Source organism: Balaenoptera physalus (assembly GCF_965194825.1).
Source record: "Balaenoptera physalus genome assembly, chromosome: 8".
Lineage (NCBI taxonomy): Eukaryota > Metazoa > Chordata > Mammalia > Artiodactyla > Balaenopteridae > Balaenoptera > Balaenoptera physalus.
In genome coordinates, this window is record NC_138887.1 from 110,308,961 (window position 1) to 110,331,798 (window position 22,838).

The 22,838-nt window shown below is 47.6% G+C and overlaps 1 protein-coding gene across 2 annotated transcripts in view; it reads right to left on the reverse strand.

The window, feature by feature from the left end:
- Positions 1-4,616: 4,616 nt before the first annotated feature.
- Positions 4,617-22,838, reverse strand: part of SLC37A3 (solute carrier family 37 member 3) — a 117,900-nt gene continuing 99,678 nt past the window's right edge. Inside the window, exon 15 of one of the 2 annotated variants that reach the window (XM_082473073.1) lies at positions 4,617-5,635. In XM_082473073.1, coding sequence (XP_082329199.1) covers positions 5,601-5,635 — 35 coding nt within the window. In that variant the 3' untranslated portion in view covers positions 4,617-5,600. Of the gene's footprint in view, positions 5,636-15,078; positions 15,123-22,838 lie in introns of those variants that run through there. The other variant, XM_082473058.1, reaches the window with a different exon arrangement.

The following is a 22,838-nucleotide window of genomic DNA, read 5'->3' on the forward strand; positions in this document are numbered from 1 at the left end:
CCGGGGGCAAAGGATGAGAGCGATGGCTATTTTCCATCGCAATTTTAATATATCTATTCCATTTCACTTTTTAAACTATGTCCATGCGTCATTCTGTTGGAGAAAGAGAGAGAGGAGACCATTTTATATAAAACAGATCCTCTTAGCTTCTACAAAGCAAGGTTTCAAAAATCTCAGAGCTCTGTTGCAGCCGAGCAGCCATCGGATATGCGGCCGCATGTATCACTTACCAGGCCGTGCAACACAGTACTACAAACTGAGCAGCTTAACCAACAGACATTTATTGTCTCATGGCTCTGGAGGCCAGAAGGCTGAGGTCAAGGTGTTGGCAGGGTTAGTTCCTTCTGAGGCTGTGAGGGAGGATCTGTGCCAGGCCTCCCTCCTAGCTCTGATGATTTGCTGGCAATCTTCGGCCTTCCTTGGCTTGGAGACACATCACCCGTCTCTGCCTTCACATTCACAAGGCATGTGTTCGCATGTTCACTCCCTCTGTGTGTATCTGTGTCCAAATCTCCCCTTTCCATAAGGTTTTGTTTTTTGTTTTTTTGGGTTTTTTTTGTGGCCACGCCACGTGCTTTGTGGGATCTTAGTTCTCCGACCCGGGGTTGAACCTGGGCCCTCGGCAGTGACAGTGTGGAGTCCTAACCACTGAACTGCCAGAGAATTCCCACCTGATTCTTTTTTTTTTTAATTTTTAACATCTTTATTGGAGTATAATTGCTTTACAATGGTGTGTTAGTTTCTGCTGTATAACAAAGTGAATCAGCTATACATATACATACATCGCCATATGTCCTCCCTCTTGCGTCTCCCTCCCACCCTCCCTATCCCACCCCTCTAGGTCCCACCTCGTTCTAATTTAGCAAATTACACCTGTTATGAACCTATTTCCAAATAAGGTCATGTTCTGAGGTAGTGGAGGCTAGGACCTCAACATATACGGGTGGGGGGCACAATTCAACCCGTGACACTGTGTTAAAACTGGGAGGTGTCATTGCTATACTTTGACACAAATTGGCCACTGTCAACGGACATCTTAGTGTGGAAGCTTCCTGTGACGCCTCCATACTTGCCACCTGCCGCTCCCAGTTCAACCCAGCAAAGGCTCATCCCTCTTCATTGCTCCCTGAACACACACCTCGAAAAGGCACTCTTGGGACTTCCCTGGTGGTCCAGTGGGTAAGACTGTGTACTCCTAATGCAAGGGGCCTGGGTTCAATCCCTGCTCAGGGAATTAGATCCCACATGCCACAACTAAAAGACCCTGTGTGCTGCAACTAAGACCCGGCGCAGCCAAAATTAAATAGATATTTTTAAAAAATAAAATAAAAGGCACTCTTGCTTCCTGCCAACACAACACCAGTCACTGTGCTGTCCCCCTGTGTCATTTGTCCCAGTTTCCCTCACCCATCCCTGCTCAGCCACCAGATCCTTACCTGTTCTCCCCTTCCCTCTGATTCGCCAGCTCCTTTTCCCCTCACCTGGACTCAGACCAGGATGTCCCTGATTCCCCACAACAAGAACGTGTAAACTGAATCCTCAGCACAAAAGAACAAAACACTTCCATCCCCACGTGTCTGAGTTACACAGCCATGAGCAGGAGTCCTTACCGGCCACTTACTAGTTGAGTGACCACTTACTAGTTGGGTAACACTGGGCGACTTAAGTTCCCTGCAGCTGCATCCCTACCGGTAAAGTGGGAACATTAATAGTAACCTACTTCCTAGGGTAGATGATATAAAGCATGCAAAGCCCATCTGTTATTATTTTTACAATTACCACGTGTTACTCCTTTATACCTTCTTCCATCCTATCGTGTTAAGAGCAAAGCCTGGCTGTGCTCAACCTCCCACCAGCCTTTGATTAAAGAGAGGCCCTCGTTGAGGCCCTGCTGTGCGCCTCAGTTAGCAGTGCTTCTGCAGCTCCTGCCACCTCCCCATCCTGTCCTGCTAACACCCCAGGGACAGCTCAGCCCGACTGCTGTCCTCCTGGGTCGCCCAGGGCACACTTGTCTGTAGGACAGCCCTCAACACACTCGCCTCGGGTAACTGAGGGGCCTTCAGGACACTCCCCAGCCCAAAAGCAGTACTTCTAAAACACTTCTTTAAAAGTAAATGATTCAGGGCTTCCCTGGTGGCACAGTGGTTAAGAATCCGCCTGCCAATGCAGGGGACACAGGTTCAAGCCCTGGTCCAGGAAGATCCCACATGCCGCGGAGCAACTAAGCCCGTGCGCCACAACTACTGAGCCTGTGCTCTAGAGCTCGTGAGCCACAACTACTGAGCCTGCGCTCTAGAGCCCACGTGCCACAACTACTGAAGCCTGCGCGCCTAGAGCCCGTGCTCCGCAACAAGAGAAGCCACTACAATGAGAAGCCCACGCACAGCAACAAAGACCCAACGCAGCCATAAATAAATAAATAAAATTTTAAAAAGTAAATGATTCAGTAAATAATGTTGACTCACTCTGTGAAATTTTAAGACAAAGTCAAGTTACATTATCCATGTCATTTGACTCCCTCAGGCCTCAAAACACCCAGCTGAGTGCTGGACAGCGTGTTTGTGAGAACCTTCTCCAGTTGGGAAGGAAGGACAGATCAAGTCTGGGAGCAAATCTCTGTGGAAAGACATGCTGTGTAGTTTGTCTTGGAGCATCCTGGTCAGGAATTCCACTCCCAGTACCATTTGGAGATGGCTCTCACTAGAAAACAGCAAAACCCTAAACATTACTAAAAGAATTCATCAAGGTCTGCTGCCTGTGATTCCTGTAGAACTTGTCCCGGCAATAGAACTTTTAAGTTTCTTATTTGTAATAACAACACTGATGAGAAGAATAGCTCACCTTTCATACTGGGCTGACTGTGGTCCAGCCACTGTTGTGTTTGGCGTAGTTGGATTCATTTGATTCGCCCAATTAACTTTTAATGAGAAGGTCCTCAGGAAGAGGGCTCCGTCCCGTAGCTGCCTGACCCTAAGCCTTCAAGTTCTCTCTATAAAGTGAGGATAATACCCATCTAATAGCGTTGTGAGGATTAAATGAAGCCATGTAGGTAGAGAGCACTTTAGCCCAAGATTTTCCATTGTAATTTCATAGATACAGAGAACTGAATGATACAGTTGAAAAATATGTAGTGTTAATTTTAAAGCAACAGGAAACGGAAAATCTTGAGATCCATTCTCGAGTATTTCAACGGGCCCTTCAATACGTCTGTCCTGGTGGAGGTGAACTTGGAGTGCTGTTTGATCTCTGGATCCCAGTAGCCAGTCTCTGCTAAGCCTGGCGTCACCCCACATCAAAGGAGACAATGCGAAGTCAGAGGAGCTGAAACGAGGCCCACACTTCAAAGGGAGTTCTTCTTCCGGAAGTTGTTAGAGCCTTTCAAATAGGGTAAACAGCAATACACCTCAGGGGACTCACATCCAACCGGCTTCCTCGCTGGGACGCGGCCCTCTCCGGGGCCCAACCGGTACACCGGAGAATGAAGACGCTGCGCTCGGTGAAGAAGATGTTGGTTCCGTGCCTTCCTAACTTCCCTACACATTAACGAGCAGCCAGAAAGCCCCACCACAGGGCGGGCCCTGACGGCGATGCCCCATCTTCCTTCCTGCCCGCTGTCAAGTCCACACCGACAGCTCTGATTCCTGGGCTTCCGTCCTTTGGCTTACATATTGGAGGGCTCTGTGTTTAGAAACCACAGACAGAAGTAAAAGACTCCTCTTTGGGCCGGGGGTGGGTGGGAGGGTGGGGCTGAGGTATGGGGATGCTGGTGAAGGAGGAGCCTAAAACGATCTGCCTTCTCCTGAACAGGTGCCCTGGGTCCAGCATGTGAAGCCCCCCTCCCGGCCCCCCTGCCGCGGGCCCCTGGCTAAGCCGGCGGTAGATGCGCGCGGGTCATCACACCCATCCCCACCTGTCTGTGGCCCCGTTTTTAGCGAGAGGCAGGCTGAGGCCTACTGGGGAGCTTCCCGGCGCTCCCTTTTACAGCTAGGGGGGCGGCCGAGTGGCGCTGGACCCTCCTGTGAGCCCCGCGGTACCCGGGTAGACTCGCTCGGCGCGAGTACTCCCCCGGCCCTCCGCAAGAGCCCGAAGCATCCCCCTTAACCCCCGGGCGCGTTCACATACTCTTCACACCCTGTTCACTCCCCCGCCTGCTGGCACCTTCCAGACGCCTGAGAAACCTTCCGTCCCGCACGCTCGCATCCCCCAGGCCCCCCAGCACAGCCCCTCAACCCCAGCGCGCTCACACCCTTCTCGCCCCCTGCGCATAGCCCCGACCTCCGCGCGCTCGCGTCCCCGGACCCCCGCACGGTCACACCTCCTACCCAGGCGCGCCTCCCGAGGGCGCACCCCCTGCCCCCTCGGACCCCCAGCCGAGCCGGCGCCGGGCGGGGGCCGGATGCGCAGACGTGCCGCACGTGCGCCGCGCGGTGATTGGCAGCGCCGGCCCCGCCCGCGCCCCCCCCCCCCCACCGAGCTCTCCGCCCGGCTTGCGGAGGGGAGTCCTGAGCCCGGGGCCCGCCGGGGCGGGCAGAGCGGGCTGCGGGGTTCGCCGCCCGCCCGGGGAGGCCGAGGAACAATGTGGCCTGATGGGAAGTGTGTGTGGCGCGGAGGGGGGAGCCGCTACAAAGCGCCCCTAACTGCACCCGTGTTCTCTAGCTTGGTGGTGTTGGACTAGGCTGGCTCTGCGGAGCTGTAGATGCTGTTCCTGCCGAGTGAAAACACTTTCTGTAAGAGATGAAAGAAACGTCCCCCTTCATTCGGTTATTGACCGGGGCCCAGTGCATTTAAACCCCAGAGTCTTCAGTCCACTGAGGAGGGGAAGAGTTAGGAAGGTGTCTGAGCATTTTGACGCAGCTGGTGCTGCTGGCCTGAGAAAGTGACGGAGGCACGGCTCGCATGGCCCTGAGGGGAATGCTCCGCCTCTGAGTGGAGGACCAGAAAGATGTCCTTTAAGGGACCGGTGGTGGCTGGGTTTAGCTGGGGAACGTTTCCCAAAGGAGGCGACTTGAGCAGAGGCTGTAGATTCCGGGCCTGAGACTAGAACTGCGGCCCGGGACAGACTGAGCGCGCGGAGGAGGAGGGCGCTCCCAGAGACTGATGGGGACACGAAGAGGCGAAGGCGCAAGCAGCCCTGAGTGGTTCTTGGCGGTGAACCGCAGAGGAACTGTCTCTCCTCATCCCCGCAGCAGTCAGCCAATGAAAGACAGGCGCAGGGGGTCCCCAACCAATGGAAACCTGCCGCCTGCGGAGGAATTGCCAGTGGAAACATTGATGGAGACCTGGCCCAGCGCTTTCTCTTGGGGGCTGCTTTCCCAGAAGCCCAGGACAGGTGTGTATCAAGAACCAAAATACCAGGAGCGAGTTCATTTATTCAGCCATTCGGATTAGAGCGCCTGCTGTTTGTAAGGCACACGCCGTGGCCGGTGGAGGGGGCAAAGGAAGAAAGGGCGGAGGGCAGAGGGGCGGAAACACGCTTCCAGTCCTGAGCGTTTCGGAAGCTGGTGAAGGGTTTCTCCCGCTTCTCTATGTCCCGCGTTATTTTCCCTACTATAAACGTTAGCATCTTGTGATTGTGTAGTGCTTTAGTTTCCAAATTGCTTTCACAGGCGTGATCTTACTTGGTAATCCCTATAACCTAAAAGACAGGTATTATTACTCATATTTTACTAGCGAGAGAAGTGGGGCTCAGATAAATTCAAGCATATACCCAAAGTGTCACAGCTGTTAGTGATAGCGTTAGGACTAGAACTCAGGTGTCCTGACTGCAAATCCAGGGCTCTTTAAATTTATCAAAGGAAAGAAACCAGGCCTGCTTTATGATCCTGGTGCCCAGGGCACACCCAGCAATTAAAATGAAATCCAGAAGGACTGGGTTAATTTTTTTTTCTTTTACCTTAGTCATTGCTCTTTTTTAAAAAATAAACTTATTTTTGGCGGCTTGGGTCTTCATTGCTGCACGCGGGCTTTCTCTAGTTGCGGTGAGCGGGGGCTACTCTTCGTTGCGGTGCGCAGGCTTCTCCTTGCAGTGGCTTCTCTTGTTGCAGAGCATGGGCTCTAAGTGCGCGGGCTTCAGTAGTTGTGGCGCATGGGCTCAGTAGTTGTGGCGCATGGGCTTAGTTGCTCCACGGCATGTGGGATCTTCCCCGACCAGGGCTCGACCCTGTGTCCCCTGCATTGGCAGGCGGATTCTTAACCACTGTACCACCAGGGAAGTCCCCATTGTTCTTTCAAATTGCCCCTTGAAACACAGGTTAGCTCTGCTGTTATACACCTATGTGTGTAGAAGAGATTCCAGTGACTGACTGCCAGGAAAGCCAGTACCATAGGTAAAAGCAAAATGAGGAGAATAAGGATAGGTTACCAGCTGTGGACTTCCTCCTCACCCACAGCCCTCAGGCCAACGGGAGACCTGAGGCCCACTCTGTCTTCTCTCATATTGGTTCTCCATCTGGAGATACTGCTTCCTGTCCCATGCGCTAGGCTTTGCCTGCCTAAAATAGGCTACACTCAAAGGGACCTCTGAGGCCTCCACCTCAGCCACCGCCATCACCCCACCCCTCCCCTGGCCACAATGACATTGGGGTTTTTTGGGGGGTTTTTTGCGCTTTTTTGGCTGTGAGGCATGTGGGATCTTAGTTCCCCAACCAGGGATCAAACCCAAGCCCCTTGCATTGGGAGTGCAGAGTCCTAACCACTGGACCGCCAGGGAAGTCCCACAATGACATTGTTAAAAGGAATTTTGCTCCCAGAGGATCTGTCACTCTGGGACTTGCTGTGTCTCTGCCACAGATGAAGTCTCGGGACTGTTCAGCAAAGTCGATGGTGCCCAAGGCTGAAAGCCCATCACAGTCATCTGCTGAGATTTTTTTTTTAAGCATATATTATTGTTCAAAGACTCGAGGGGGATCTTAGTTGCCCCAGCAGGGATCGAACCCGTGCCCCCTGCAGTGGAAGTGTGGAGTCTTAACCGCTGGACCACCAGGGAAGCCCCTGCTGAGATTTTTTTAAATGCACATCACTGAGCACATCTCTGGATTGTGATTCAAGAGGTCCTGGATGTGTGTTATTTGTTTTGTTTTCTTTTAAGTACTCTGAAGTGATTCAGATGACCAGCTAGATTGGGAACGCACAGATATAGAGAGACTTCCATCAGAAAATTTGAGATAACCCAAGTGTGAAATTGGCAGGTTACTGGTTAGATGAGGAACCTGTCATTCAGATGTTCATACTGCCTAAGCATGTGCAGAATGACAACTCCATTCATGAGAGAACCCAAAGGGGAACTAAAACCCCTCAAAGAAGGAAAATTCTGTGTTGAGTAATCTAAGACCTTACAGGGATATAAGGCTAGGGAACTGAGAATGGGTGGTACCTTACTTTGACTAAAATAAAATTTTAAAGTCAGTACTCTAAATAGAGGTAAGGTCAGTGACTCACATCTTACGTAACTTCCATCCTGATCAACGCGCACTGTTTGTTTCCATTTATCATGCCTTACCCTCTAGACCAGCACTGTTCAATACAGTAGCCACCAGTCACATATGGCTATTGAGCACCTGAAATGTGGCTAGTCCAAACTGAGATGTGCTCTCAGTGTAAAATCAACACTGGATTTCAAAGATGTAGGAGAAAATGTAAGAGCTCAGTAACACCTTTAACACTGATTACATATTAAAACAATACTTTGGATCTGTTGGGTTAAATCAAATACGTTATTAAAATCCATTTCACCTGGGTTTCTCTTTTTACTTGTTTTCATGTAGCTGCCAGAAAATTTTAAATTACATACACGGCTTGTGGGGGCCAAAAACATTCTTGATCTAGGTGATGGAGATACATGTGTATGTGCGTGAGTGCTGAAATTCATCAAGCTCTGCCCTAAGCTTCATGCACTGTACTGCTGTATATAAATAAAAATCAATTTAAAAAGTTAAAAAAACAAACAAGGGGCTTCCCTGGTTGCGCAGTGGTTAAGAATCCACCTGCCAATGAAGGGGACACGGGTTTGAGCCCTCGTCCGGGAAGATCCCACATGCCGCAGAGCAACTAAGCCCATGTGCCACAACTACTGAGCCTGCGAGCCACAACTACTGAGCCCGTGTGCCACAACTACTGAAGCCCGCACGCCTAGAGCCCATGCTCTGCAACAAGAGAAGCCACCGCAATGAGGAGCCCACGCACTGCAACGAAGAGTAGCCCCTGCTTGCCACAACTAGAGAAAGCCCGTGCGCAGCAGCAAAGACTCAATGCAACCAAAAATACATTAATTAATTAAAACAAAAAACAAAACAAACAAAAAAACTAACAATGGCTTCCTGTTGCATTTAGAGCAATATCTAAGCTCCTCTCCTTGGTCATTGAGACCCAGCCTACTTCTCTACCTCATCGGATATCATTCTCCCCAGGGCTCACTGACTGTCCTGCTTTTCACATGTGCCTGGCTCGTGCCCACTTCTAGGCATTGGCATTTACCTTTTCCTCTGTTTGGAAGGTTTTCCCTCCAGATCTTTACAATCATTCGTGTCTCAGCTCAAACATCACCTCCTTTTTTCCTTGAGTATCAGTTAGAATGTTGTTGGTCAAAAGAAACAAGAAACCCTAATTGGCTTAAATATCGAAGGGGATGTAGTGACTTGTGGAACTAAAAAGTCAGGGCCCTGGATCTGTGTCTCTGTGATTCTCTGATGTTCCCCTCTTCAGTGGGTCAGCTCTGTCCTCATGATGACCTCCTGTACGTTAGCAAAATGGCTGCATCAAGCCCTGGCCTCACATCCATATCCCACCTCATCCAGAAAGAGAGTTTCTTGTTCTCCAACACTCAAAGGAAAGTACTGGACTTCACCTAACCCATCACTTAACCCAGGAGAATCGCACATGCTGATTCGCATATCCCTGAACCAACCCCTGAACCAGTCGCTGCTGAAAGGACCCAGATTAGACTTAGGCAGCTAAGGCCCCATCCCACCCAAATCTCTAGGCTGCCATGCATTTGGGAGATGCTGATGGGTGCTGGGGAGGCCACCAGCAGTGTCCTCCAGACCACTTTACCACCTCAGGGCTGGGCAAACTTTGTCTGTAAAGGGCCAAAGAGGAGATAATTAGGCTTTGTGTATCTCCTAAGGGTTTATTTTGTTTTATAATCCTTTAAAAATATAAAAATCATTCTTAGCTCATGGGCCTTACAAAAGTAGGCCAAGGGGTGGATTTGCCCAAGGGGTGGATTTTGCCCAAGGGTCGTAGTTTGCCAACCCCTGAACCAGCCCATTATGATGCTTGTGGTGTCTAAATTTACTTTGTTAATTTGTTTCCCCTGACTACAACATAAGCTCTGTGAGAACAGGAACTGTATCTGCCTTCTCAGCACCTAAAATAGTGATGGGCGCAGAGCAGATGCTCAGTAAGTGCTCATTGGATGGATGCCGAAGAAAAGTTCATGGAAGAGCACGTCAGGACCCAGTGCCTAGCTCTGACCTGGGTTTTTCTGCCCTCCCTGTCTGGGGGACACAGCTGCCCCCATACTGACCAATGGAGGAATGGGCAGGACTGCCACTGGCTCACAAGGTGTCTTTATGCAAATCAGGAAAAGATAACGCTTTCTGGCTGGTGCAGCCCGGCACCCAGGACCATGGTGAGTGGGTGGCAACTGGACTCCAGCCCCCACTTGCCCCCTTGGAGGGTGCCCTTGGGTAAGATGCATCTTGCACGGTTGTGTAAAGCAGCTCTGGGGCGGAGTTCTAAGATCTCACCTTTTATTGTTCCCACCCTCGATGGCAAAATTCTCTGCTGGTGCTCTGCCTATTTTTACTCTCTTTTCTTTCACCAACTCCCAATCCCCTCTTTTTCCAGTTTTCTTCAATAAAATGACTACAATTTGCATGTATTGAACTGAAATTCTCATTTGGTACTTGGAAGTGTATCCAAGTGTATAGAATGTGGCATACAGGGAATTATGGTTGAGGAGGGATTTCTGTCCTGTGGATTTTCTACACCTCATGAAAGACAGTGGGAAACGAGAAAAAGGACCAACCAAAGTTGCCAAGGAAATAGGGAAGCTGCCATAAAAATACAGAGTAATACATTGAGGGTTCTTCTCTCTGGAAAGACAAAGGCTAAGAAGGAATAATATCTGTGTGATCATGGATGTTATGGTTAGTGGTCATGAACTCATTCACCCAATCCTGAACAACCAGGGGGTCTGCTTAAAGCTTGAGAGAATGATGTTTAGGAATAATAGAAGAAAATCGGACTTCACTCGGTGGGTGATAAGCTCATGGAACTTATTACCCCAAGCAGGAGTCAGACTGGAAATTAAAATGCCCAGTACGCTGTGGAACACTTTGCTGTTGACAGACCGTAATGCCTTAGGAAGGGGACTGAGGATGCCTTGGGATATTGGGATGTGCTCTTGGAGGTTGCAGACAGGGAGTACAATTGGTTGTTCACAGCCCTTCCCATCATGCCCTTGGCAGGAACAGAGCTCTGAGCGAGGCAAGACCCAGAGCTGAGACTGCCCCTGCACGCCCTGGGCAGTCTGGAAGATTGCCTTGCTGAGGGGAGGGGATCTCATAGATGAATTTCCCCGCTTGGGTTTCCTTAGGCCAGCTACAATCTTTTGCTGAGAATCCAGGGGTCACTGAGACAATAAAATGATGTTTGTGGAAACTTTACATTAATGTCTATTCTGCCCAATGGGAACTCACCTGCTGTCATTACAATAGCTAACAAATATTATGCACTATGTGCTATTATAAGCACATAATCACTTAATCCTTCTAACAACCCTGAAGGATGGGTCGCACTATGTCATCATCCTATTTGACAGATGGAAAAACTGAGGCAGAGGGAAATAACTTTTCCAAGGTCTCATGGCTAATAAGTGATCCAGGATTGAAACTCAGGCTGGCTGACTCTGGAGTACACACATAACACTTCCCCACTAAACTGGGGTTCAGACCACTCCTGCACTTCTGCTGGGGTGACACCTCTCGGCTCCAGTCAGGTGCCGCCAGGAAGGAATGCAGACCCATTTTATCCATTTATTCAAGAAAAGTCATGAGAGTCAACACTGGGGTCTACATCAAACAAATCCAGCTAAATCCCCCTGAACTCTTCCGGCTCCTGACTTCTGCTCTGTCCACACCTCTCCAGCAATATGCCTTACGGACAGGTTGCTGTGATCCATGTCCACGGACACAAGTCACTAGGCGTGGGCTCTGAGCAGAGCAGGGGAGACTAGCAGGACATGCGTACAGAAGAACCTCAGGGGGGCAAAGGCTGCCGGGCTGGGGTGCTTCTGGGGTCTGTCCCCAAAGGAACAGGCTTGCTGGCCCTGTCACTCAGCAGTGATTAGTAATCTCTCGGGTCCCTTGCAGTTCCAGGACTCAACGAATCTATGAATGTCATCACAGAAAGGAACATGTAAGGCTCTAAGGCAGAGAGTTGTTTGATGTGTGGGAAGATAGGCTCTGTGGAGTATATATAACCTGATCGTCCATCCTAAGCCCATAAACCACACGGAATGTGCAGAACCCAAGGCTACGTGGTGTGGTGTGGGCTGAGAAAACTGGCAGGACAGAAGGCAGGGCAAGGAGCCTGTGGCATCAAGTGGAGCCTTCCTACAGGGTCACCCCGTAAGGTTGGGCAGGTCGTGCACCGCACCTCGAGTGCACAGGGAAGATCGGGGGCCTTTTTCTAGTTTGCACAAAGGCACTGTTCACTAAGCTGAGCACTCATGGGGCTGTGTCTCCCCAGAGGGGGGACCTTTTCTAATTGACATCGAGTTCCCATATATAGCAGGGGACCCTGAAGAAGTGTGGGGTGCTGCTGTACTCTTCCACACACCCCCGCTATATTCTATTTCTTTCTTTCCATCTTTTCTACTATTGAGAGTGCAGGTAGAATTTGGGGGTCCAGGAATTCTACCCTGGTTCGCCCACCCCTCCCTTCCTGCGGGGCTCCTGGGGACTGGGGCACACACATGGGATAAAGGCAAATAGCACAGAGCCTGACACACCATCCCGGGGCAGGGACACCGGGATCCAAAGCTCTGACTCCCCTGCCCCCGACACAAGCCCTGGGAGGAAGACGAGGGAGGGCCAGGAGGCCAGGCTGCCAGAGGACCTTGGTTGTTTCCTCATTCCACCCCGAGCTAGAAAAGCCAGTGAGGAGGGCAAGGTCACCCAACCCCTGGGAGCAGGGAGTGGGAGAAATGCGGCACATGACCCTTTATGGCACAGGAGCCCCACCCCCTCATGAGTCTGGCTGAGCCAGTGCCCTGGATCCTGACCAAACAGATTATGGCTTCCCCGGAGGGAGGCCAGCAGGGGCGGAGGCTCTCCCTGTGCAGGAACAGAGTCTCACGGAGTCCTCACAGTTTCCCTTTTCACAGATGCGGAAACTGAAACGCTGCCTAAATAAGGACAAGGAATTTGGTCAAGGGCACGTAACTAGGAAGGTGCAGAGCTGGGCTTTGAACCTGGGCTGTTCGCTGTGGCGTTTGCCCAGGTGCCCCTTCGGGACGGAGGACAGCTCCCAGCCAGTCCCTCCCTAGGAATGGCCCTGCCTCAACGGAGCTGCCTCATCCAATGTCCAACAGGGGCCCCTTCCCGGGGGGCAGCCCAAGGCCAACTCCCCTGTGCGGGGCTGGAGGTGGGGTACCCTATCCCAGCCCGGCCCCAGTTTGGGATGACTCTGGGGCAGAGCATGGGGCTTTGGTTGCAGCTGTGCTGCATTCTGACATCTTCTGCCCTCGCTTGCTCACAGCCGCTGCTGCTGGGAGCGCTCGCCAGGAAACACTCTGCACGCAAGTCTCCCTCTCACAGGTGGCTTTGGGGGCATCCCACCTAAGACACCTGCACGCCCACATCTGTGAAATGCTGCCTCCCCACCTCAAGCTTGCCAGGATGAAAGAACCAGGAGTCCAAACAGGGGAGGCTGAGGCAACCCAGAGATGAACAACAGCAGGAGGCCACCACCCCCCTAGGCTGGAGGGACAGGAGAAAGGGGCAGTGACACCTGAGCCAGGGATCACCCAGTGGAAGCTCTAAACACAGCTGGTCACACTGGGTCTGTCTGGGAGGAACAGAAGCTGCTACAGGAGACGCCCCTGAAGGTGGGAGTGTGTGGGTAAGACCCTGGCTTCTCCCTTCGTTCCAGCTTGAATTTTATGATTATGGACTACTTACGCACACAGGGAGTTTAAACCTAGGTTAAAATTTGCACATATTTGGGTAATATTAAAAATTTAACATTTTAAGCCTGTTCTGGATCGATGACAATTTTTTCTTTTCAAAGGGAAACATTGCTGCAGAACGATATGCCAGGGGGAGGACCCCAGGCCATCGCCAGCCCCAGCCCCAGTGCCAGCCAAGCCCTTCACACCCTTAAAGGTCCAGAGTTTCTATTGCTTTTATCCTTTCTGAGTTGGGGGTGGGTAGCCTTAAACAGCCCTGAGAGCCGGAGGATTTTAGGGCCAGAAGGGTTCCTAGAGGTTTCCTTGTTCACTCATTCTACCCCAAGCCCAGAGCCCTTTAGCGAAGCTTGGACAACCCATCCCATGGAGGGGGCCCCATAGCTTTGGGGGACTATCAGTCCTGGGGATTGGAGACACCTTGGGGCTTTTTAAGCTCAGCCTAGACGGGTGCTTCTCTGTGTGTGTGTGTGGGTGGGTGTGCGTGCGTGTGTGTGTGTGCGTGTGTGTGTGTGTAGTCTCCACCTTTGTAGTTCACAGGAGAATGGTTGTCTGGGCACATCTTTTAAATCTAGAGGAATCATTGGCATTGGTAATAGATTGTGAATATATTTGATTTGTATTCCAATGGAGGGGAAAGCTCCAGGAAGGGAAACAAGATCCAGTGGAGAGATGAGGATGGAGGAGCCTGGCCCAGCTCCTGGCTCCAAGGAGGCCAGGCCCAGCCCTGGAGACTAGCTCTTATCAGCTGGCTGGGGACCTGGGCAGAAGGCACATCTGCTTCTGTTTATTCTTCCTCTTTATCTTAATGGGTCCCCCCACCTATCGCTCCCTGGAATATCCCTCACCACCACTTGGATACTCAGGTACCTCTCCCGGCCCTGGGCAAAGACCCAGGGAGGGAGGGGATGGGGGAGGACAGGCCGGACATCTGGTGTCCGGGTTAAGGCTCCTCACTAAACACCACGCCAGGCTTAACTGGACGCTAAGGTGAAGGTGGAAAAGAAGGAAAAGAGTAAAAGGCCAAAGACCTTCCTCCTGGAAAGGAAACTGGCAGGTTTCTAGGAGCAACCTTAGCTCTAAGAGAAATGTAATTACATTTAAATTTCGGGTTACACCTAAGCTAATAACTATAACTGGAAATTCCTGTGGGAGCAGGAAGTTTTCTCTCATTAAGAGATAATAGAGAGTCACTCGCCCTTGAACCCAGAACAGTCAGTTTCGAGCCAGGAGGACTTTACTTAGGTACGGCCTCTACCAGCCCACAGGGCACCTTTGTGCAAATTAGAAGAAGGGGCCCCTTCTTTCAGGTGTCACAGCCCTCGACTGGGTGAGTCACCTCCCCCAACTTCCCCAGCACCCTGGGCCAATGAGAACCAGGACACAGCTACATAATCACAGCAGCTCTCCCTCCTGCCCCTATCTATCCCTTCCATTAACCTGTACAGCTTAAGTGCTGAACAGACCACCCCAGAAACAGAGAAAAATTCTGCAGCTATGAGAAGCTTGGAAGGCTTTAACACTAACTTGGTCCAAAGTCCCTGCTCCAGTTCATTCCATGATAAGGCTTCTGGTTGAGTTGCTAATCACATTCCAGGCCTGACCCAGGTTATCCGAAACTGTGATTACTGGCAATTTAGAATTAATGAGAAAGTTACCAAATTTCTCAAGGATTTCTTTCTTTAAATTTTACGTAATGCCTATCATCTTAAAGCATGGGGTTTTTGTTTTGTTTTGTTTAGTTATAGATATAATGAAGTTCAGTTCTTTTAAAGCAGTTTCTCTTTTTGTAGCAAAATTGGCAATATGGCAGGGTGGTTCCAAGCTTGATTTTGGAGTCAGAATGATCTGAGTTCTGATTTTAAGTCCTCCGCTTGCTAGCTGAATGGTCCTGTGCAATTTACTTAACTTCTCCACACCCTGGTTTCCTCATCTGTAGAAGGGGGATACATAAGTGTATTGACCACAAAGAATTAGTATGTGAATTAAATGAGGTGATGCATGGAAAACACTTGCAGGGTGCCTGCACACAGTACCTAATAAACATTAGCTATTATTAAGCTTATTTTAAATGGTAAGGAAAGTGACACCTTACTTATGGGTAATTGAGAAGGATGGGCTTGTTTTCTGTCCCTTGAACAAATGGCCAATCCCAAGTCTCAGGCAGGAAAAGTGAGCCTAGGGCATCAAATCGTGCCAGAAGACAAGGAAGTATTCAAAGACATAGGAGCTAGCTGGAAAGGATTCATACTGGCCAAATTTGAAACAATTTGAGCATCAAAATAAATAATGACTACAGGGGCTTCCCTGGTGGCGCAGTGGTTGAGGATCTGCCTGCTAATGCAGGGGACACGGGTTCGAGCCCTGGTCTGGGAAGATCCCACATGCCGCGGAGCAACTAGACCCGTGAGCCACAATTACTGAGCCTGCGCGTCTGAAGCCTGTGCTCCGCAACAGGAGAGGCCACGATAGTGAGAGGCCCGCACACCATGATGAAGAGTGGCCCCCACTTGCCGCAACTAGAGAAAGCCCTCGCACAGGAACGAAGACCCAACACAGCCAAAAATAAATAAATAAAATTAAAAAAAAAAATAATGACTACAGTTGGTAACACAATGAATACAACAAAATCCACACGTTCACAGTGATATTCAAAACAAAAGAGAGAGGAAGGGAAATAACAGCCAATAAAAATGGGAGGAATGATAGAATTGGAAATCACTGTTTTGCAGCCCCCAGTAAAATAAGTGACTTAGGCAAAGATTAACAATGGAACCATTGGATGAAAGGTTATAGGAGAGTAAGATAGTCGCATTGGGTTAAAATAACACCCACAGATGACTTACAAATTACCAAGTGGAAGATTTCTCTTTACAATGGAGAGATCTGGTAGTCACAATCTTCACCAAGCAATCAAACTGAGCATCACTAATAGCGCAACAATTATGCACCTTCTGATGTGATATAATCCAAAATACACAATACCACCTATGAATTACTTCTGCCAAAGTGATTAACATACTTCTAACCAAGCCTCATGACCTACATTCCAGTTTACAGAAAATACAGGGATAGAGGAACAGTTAAATTATACCAAGAGAAATCAAAAAGACAAATTCACAGTGTGGAACATACTCTAAGACAATTGACCTGTGACAAAGGCTCTCTCCTTGACTTTAGTCAGGTTCCTTTGAACCCTCTTTCCACTAGGCCTCGACCTTGGTCCCCACCCTGTCTTGGACCTACCCAACCCAATCTTAGCAGAGTGCTGCTAAATCATCCCTCCACCCTCACTATCTGATCACCCTTAATCTCTGATCCAGTTCATCCTCTTCTACCCACGACAATGTCTAAGGACTTGACCTATCTTTAGCAAGACTCCCCCTGCCCTGCTCCACCACGTCTCCTATTAGTACATCTCCATCCACTGACTCCCTCACCTGCTCTTTGGCTGTAAATCCCCACCTGTCCTTGTTGAATTTGGAGTCGAGCTCCCTCTCTCTCCCCTGTTGCAATAATCTTGAATAAAGTCTTCTTTATAGTTTGAGAATTCTTTTTTCTTTAACACCTGGATACTTCAAAAAATTAATGTCATTTTTTAAAAGGGTGGATTACTACAGAATAAAAGAAATTAGAGAAATTAAAAGAATTTAATTACATTCTTTTAATCAAATAGAATTAAAAGAAATTAGATAACAATCAAATGAATATCAGATATCTGGGTTGGATCTTGACCAAAAAAGAAAAAAAAAATCTGCAAAAAGTTATTTTGAGGATAATTGGATCCTTTTGATTATGGATTGGAAATTATAGAATTATTCTTAATTTTCTTAGGTGTGGTAATGGTATTGATTATGAGGAGAATGTCCTTACTCCTTTGAAATACCTACATTTTGGTAACTCCTGTACTTAGAGGTTGTATTAGTTTTCTAGAACTGCTATAACAAATTACCACAAACTGGGTGGTTTACAACAACAGAAATGTATCCTCTCTCGGTTCTGGAGGCTAGAAGTCTCAAATCAAGGTATCAGCTGGACCATGCTCTGTCTGAAGGCCCTAGGGAAAGATCCATCCTTGCTTCTTACTACCTTCTGGTAGTTGCCGGCAATCCTTGGTGTTCCTTGGCTTATGACAGCGTTAACTGCATCTCTGCCTTCATGGTCACTTGTCTTTCCCTGTGTGTCTCTCTGTGACTTCAATCTCTCTCTCCCCTTATAAGGACATCAGTTATTGCATTTAGGGCCCACCCTAACCCAATATTCTCTCATCTTAACTTGATTACATCTGCAAAGACCCTATTTATAATAAGGTCACATTCACTGGTACCAAGCTGTTAGGACTTCGATCTCTCTTTGGGGGGAATATAATTCAACCCACAACAAGAATAAAATGTCAGGATGTCTGAAATTTACTTTCAGATGTCTCAGCAAAAAATTTTATAGCTAGAGAAAGAGAGAAAGGGAAAAAAACCCCAAATGTCATGAAATGTTAATAATTGTAGAATGTAGGTGGAAGGTATAGGGTGAGCATTATAGTCTTTCAACTTTTCTGTAAGTTTGAAATTTTCAAAATAAAAAGTTGAAGGAAAAACAGATTCCTAGCAATTCCCCCATCCCACAATCCTGTTCTGTTTCATATATCTGAGGCAGGCCCAGGAATATGTACTTTTAATAAAGGTTCCCTTTTTTTTGGTGGGGCAGGGCACACCACCTGGCATGTGAGATCTTAGTTCCCCAACCAGGAATTGAACCTGTGCCCCCTGCATTGGAAGCATGGAGTCTTAACCACTGGACTGCCAGGGAAGTCCCAGGGTTCCCATTTTTAATAAGCACTTGAAGGTGATTCTAATGCACTGCTAGGGTTGAAATGTACTAGTTGATGTCATAAACTCACATGGATATTATTTAAATCCCCTGCCACCTTTTACTCTAAGATGTATCCTTTTGAGAACATAAATTTATGTAAAATTAAATCAACCAACACAGCATGCACATACATTCACACAAAGATGGTGAATATTTTAGTGAACACTGATCAATGTAACAATGTCTAACAATTTATTATTAGATGTATATTTCACAATAGGGAAATATATCCAAAGTAAATTTATTTCCCTTGAACATCAATAGGCTTCAGCTAGGATTTTTTTGATCCCTCTCTCTGCTCTTATCTCTCTTCTGGATATATGCCTTTTAAAAAAAAATGTGTCTTTACTCATGTTTTAGTGGGGTTTTGGGAGGAGGCTGAAGCTTATACACGTTCAATCTGCTATGTTTAATGGGGAGTCCTCAGAACCCACAGTTTTCAACCCCAGTTTTATTGAAGTCAGCTTCCTCATGTAAACTAGCCCCAATTTCAAAATGGAAGTCAAGGAGAAATGTGACTCAGTTCACACAGTTTGAAGACCACTTTCCAAAAATGCTTTTGGCCTGTGTGGTTAAGTCTGAAGGATCAGTCTGAGTATAACTGTCTGACCATCATGTGTGGACTGTGTATACGCAGCCCAAACCCATAGCCCCAGCCTCGTCCTTTCTGATGAAACACCAGTGCCCACAAACAGAAGGTTCCTCTTCTCTCACCATGGAATAAACAGGAAGGTCTCTTGGGACTGTGGTCTTAGGACTATAGCTCTGCCCCTAATTTCTGCAGACCCTTTACCAAGAACTGAGTCATTGCAACACCATGCTCAGCCAGCTGTCTCAGCACAAGAAAAGCTTTGCTGTGGTATGAGGTTTTGTGGGCTTCAAACTACATCTAGGTCAGCAAATTAAACTCCACAGTGTGGTTACCAAGTCCAGCTTCATCTAGCTAAAGGGCTGTCTGATTTCACCCTTTGGGCATTGGCCTTAGATACAAGGCCCCTCTGCGTGTGTTTAAGGTACAACACTTCAGGCCTAAACCCCTCGATGACACATGCTTAACAGAATCTTATTTACTCCACCAGGGCTCCGGGGTATGTGAGAGTAACAATACTCCATCCCAGCAGATATATTGAGATTTGTGTGTGTGTGTTGGAACAAAGTGGGGAAGTGGCGCTGTATTTCTCTGTTCCTCAGTTTCACCCACTGTTTCTTTCCTGACACTTGTGTTTCTTTCCTGCCATGTTGACCCAAACATGAGCCTTTTTACTCAGTTCCCTTTCATGGAAGTTTTTCAGAATGATTTCACAACAGGTGGCCAACTGGTCTACCTAGATAGAGCTTTACAAAGAGCAGTATCTCGATGGGGTAGGGTGTGTCGCCTTGGTTCAGGAACTGGGCTGCAGATTTATAGTGGATAAAGTCTGCAGAGATTAAATCTTGTTAAAAATTCAAAACAAGTCAGCAAATACTTATGTGAAGGCCTGATGCTATCTGGGGCTCTGGAATACAGAAAAGAAAACCAGAGTTGCTGTCTTCCAGGAGCTCTTTAACTATGAAGGTAGGATTAACATTCTAGTGGACAGCTACATTTTTCACTACCTAGCACCCATGCATGCTTTTCCTGGTAATAATACCCCAAGTTCACTCTGGGAAGAACCCCTCCTCCATCCTTAGTCTGTGTGCTTTCAATGCCTGGTTCTAGAGCTGAGGTATAGACTTAAGGCCAGGCCACAGTGACTGGTTTAGAGATGGGCATGAAACCTAATAAAAGCCAATGATATACATGAGATGTTTGCTGATACTGTTTGGGGAAAGGTATGAGATACTTTTTGCTAGGATTACCACCAATAAGGATGATGTGAACCTGGAGCTGCCAAAAGCCACACGATGGAGCCTAAGAATGAGGTCAACACAGCAAAAGACAGATCAGAATGAAACAGAGAAACTGACTTCCTTGGTCAAGCCATTCTTGATGTTCCATATATTCCTAGACTTTTCTGCTAATTGTCCCAGTAGTTATTTTTATTTGTTTAAGCTAGTTAGATGGGGGTTTTCTTTAAGATGCAACTAAAAAAGCTCTGTGTTGCAACTAAAAGGTTGAATAGTGTCCCCCCAAAATTCACATCCACCCAGAATTTCAGAATGTGACCTTATTTGAAAATATGGTCTTTGAAGATGTAATTAGCTAAGGATGTTAAGTCGAAATCATCTTGGATATAGGGTATGCCCCAAATCTAATGACTGGTATCCTTATAAGATGAGGTGAAGACTAAGAAAGACACAGAGACACAGAGAAGAAAGCCATGTGAGAGAGACAGGGATTGGAGTCATGCTACTAAAGGCTTAGGAATGCCTGGTGCCACCAGAAGCTAGGAAGAGGCAGGGAAGCATTCTCTGACAGAGCATTCAGAGAGAGCATGGTCCTTCTGACAGCTTAATTTTGAACTTCTAGCCTCTAACTGTAAAACTTCCATTGTTTTAAGCGAGTTTGTGTCCTTTGTTACAGCAGCCCTAGGAAACGAAAACACTGTAATATGTGAAATAATTCAATAAATATTTATTGGCACCTAATATGTGTCCAAAGAGGTTTTAGCACAAAATTCAGAGAAAAGGGATATGGAGAATGTAGAGGGATATTTGAGCTGGGACGTCATGAAGCCTGAAGAACTGTCTGCCCCAACTACCTGTCCCACCATGGGTGCCTCTGGAAGGTCCTGGAGAAACTAGAATTTATGTTCTCTGAACTCCTCTTTCTGGCCTTCTGGTAGGCCATTCTCCTAACATATGGACTTCTTCAGTAAGAAAATGAGCTCTGTTGGATAGAATTGAAAATATTTCTCCTAGCTTGTTCTTTGTCTTTTGACTTTGCTTAGAGTGATTTTTGCCTGGTAGAATTTTTGTTTATTAGTCAAATTTTTAAATTTCTTTATGGCTAATTTTTCCCCCCCAATTCCCCTGTGTTTTCGTCAAGTGTGCTGTACTGTGGAGTAAGTTATTTCTTTTCCAATTTATTTCTTCTTGTGGTAAAATACACGTAACATACAATTTACTATCTTTTTTTTTTTTTTTTGGCTGCATCGTGCGGCTTGTGGGATCTTAGTTCCCCAACCAGGGATCGAACCCAGGCCCCCAGCAGTGGAAGCGTGGAGCCCTAACCACTGGACCACCAGGGAATTCCCTTAATCATTTTTAAATATATAGTTCATGGTATTAAGTACTTTCATATTTTTACGTAACCATCAACACCATCCATCACCAGAACTCTTTTCATCTTACAAAACTTTAATTATACTCATTGAACAATAACTCCCCATTTCACCCTTCACCCAGCCCCTGGCAACCACCATTCTATTTTTTGTCTCTATGATTTTGACTAAGTAAAAGGTAGCTTTCTTTTATCTTTACTGTGTTTCCCTTCACTGCACTTCCATCACCTTTACTGAGCGTTCCCAAAAAATAGCAACAGTAATAATAGTACCATTTGTTGTGTCCAGGCATTGTACCCAGGGCTTAAGTACAATGGCTCTAATCTTTCCAGTATCTCTACAAGGCAGGTAGTATTCTGCCCATTTTACAGATGAGGAAAGTGTGGTCCAAAGAAGTTACACAAATTGCCCCAGTTAAGGGTCTCACAGCTCTTAATTGGAAAAGGGAAAAGTTGTGCTGACGTTTGTCCAAGCCAAAGCCAAGGCTCTTCTCACAATACCATTCAGAAGCCTTGTATCTATGCCCTCAGCCTACAGACTGCTGACCTTGTCTCTCAAATGTTGATTATTCCTAGCTTGACCCTCATAGGGAAAACTTATTTTCAATTATCGCATATAACTTTTTCACCTTGTGTCCTAGTTACAAAACATAGCTCTATTAGTATCACAGGAGAACAAAAGGAAATAGTTATTAAAAAGCAAATTCTATTCCTCTTGGTCAAGATTCCAAAGTATAAGACAAGTGTAGCCCTCAGTGGCTCCCAGGGTCTGGTCCCCCCTCCACTTTCTGCTCTCTCTCAGGTGGGTAACCACCAGCTGCCATCTGGTTTTGTCCTAACCACAGGAAAGCACAGGAGAGTTTGAACTTTGCCCCATTTGAACTCTTTTTCCTGTGTGAGAGCTCTGCTTCATTTAAGGAAGTGCAAACAATGGTGAATGATACTTGCATGTTTGCTAGGGCTGCCCTAATGATGTGGCTTACATGACAGAAATGTTTCATACTTCTGGTGACTAGACATTTGAGGTGAAGGTGTGAGCAGGGTTAGTGTCTTTTGAGGCCTCCTCCCTTGGATTGTAGATAGCTGTCTTCTCCTTGTGTCTTCATATCGTGTAAGAGTCTGCTTGGGCTGCCATAACAAAATACGATAGACTGTGTGGCTTAAACGACAGATATTTGTTTTCTCACAGCTCTGGAGGCCAGAGCCCAAGATGAAGGTGCAGGCCTGGTCGGGTTCTGGTAAGAGCTCCCTTCTTGGCAGTCACCTTCTCACTGTCTCCTCACATGGTGGAGAGAGTTCTAGGGGTCTCTTTCTCTTCTTACAAAAGGGTACTAATCCTGTCGAGAGGGCCTGTCTTAGCTCAGGCTGCTATAACAGAATACCATAAACTGGGTGGCTTATAAACAACAGAAGTTTATTTCTCATAGTTCTAGAGGCTGGAAGTCTAAGCTCAGAGTGCCAGCATTGGTCATGTTCTGCTGAGGGCCTTCTTCCAGGTTGCAGATTACTGACTTCTTGCACCATCATGTGGCAGAGAGCAGAGCACAGGAAGCAAGCTCTCTTGTGACTCTTGGAAGGGCA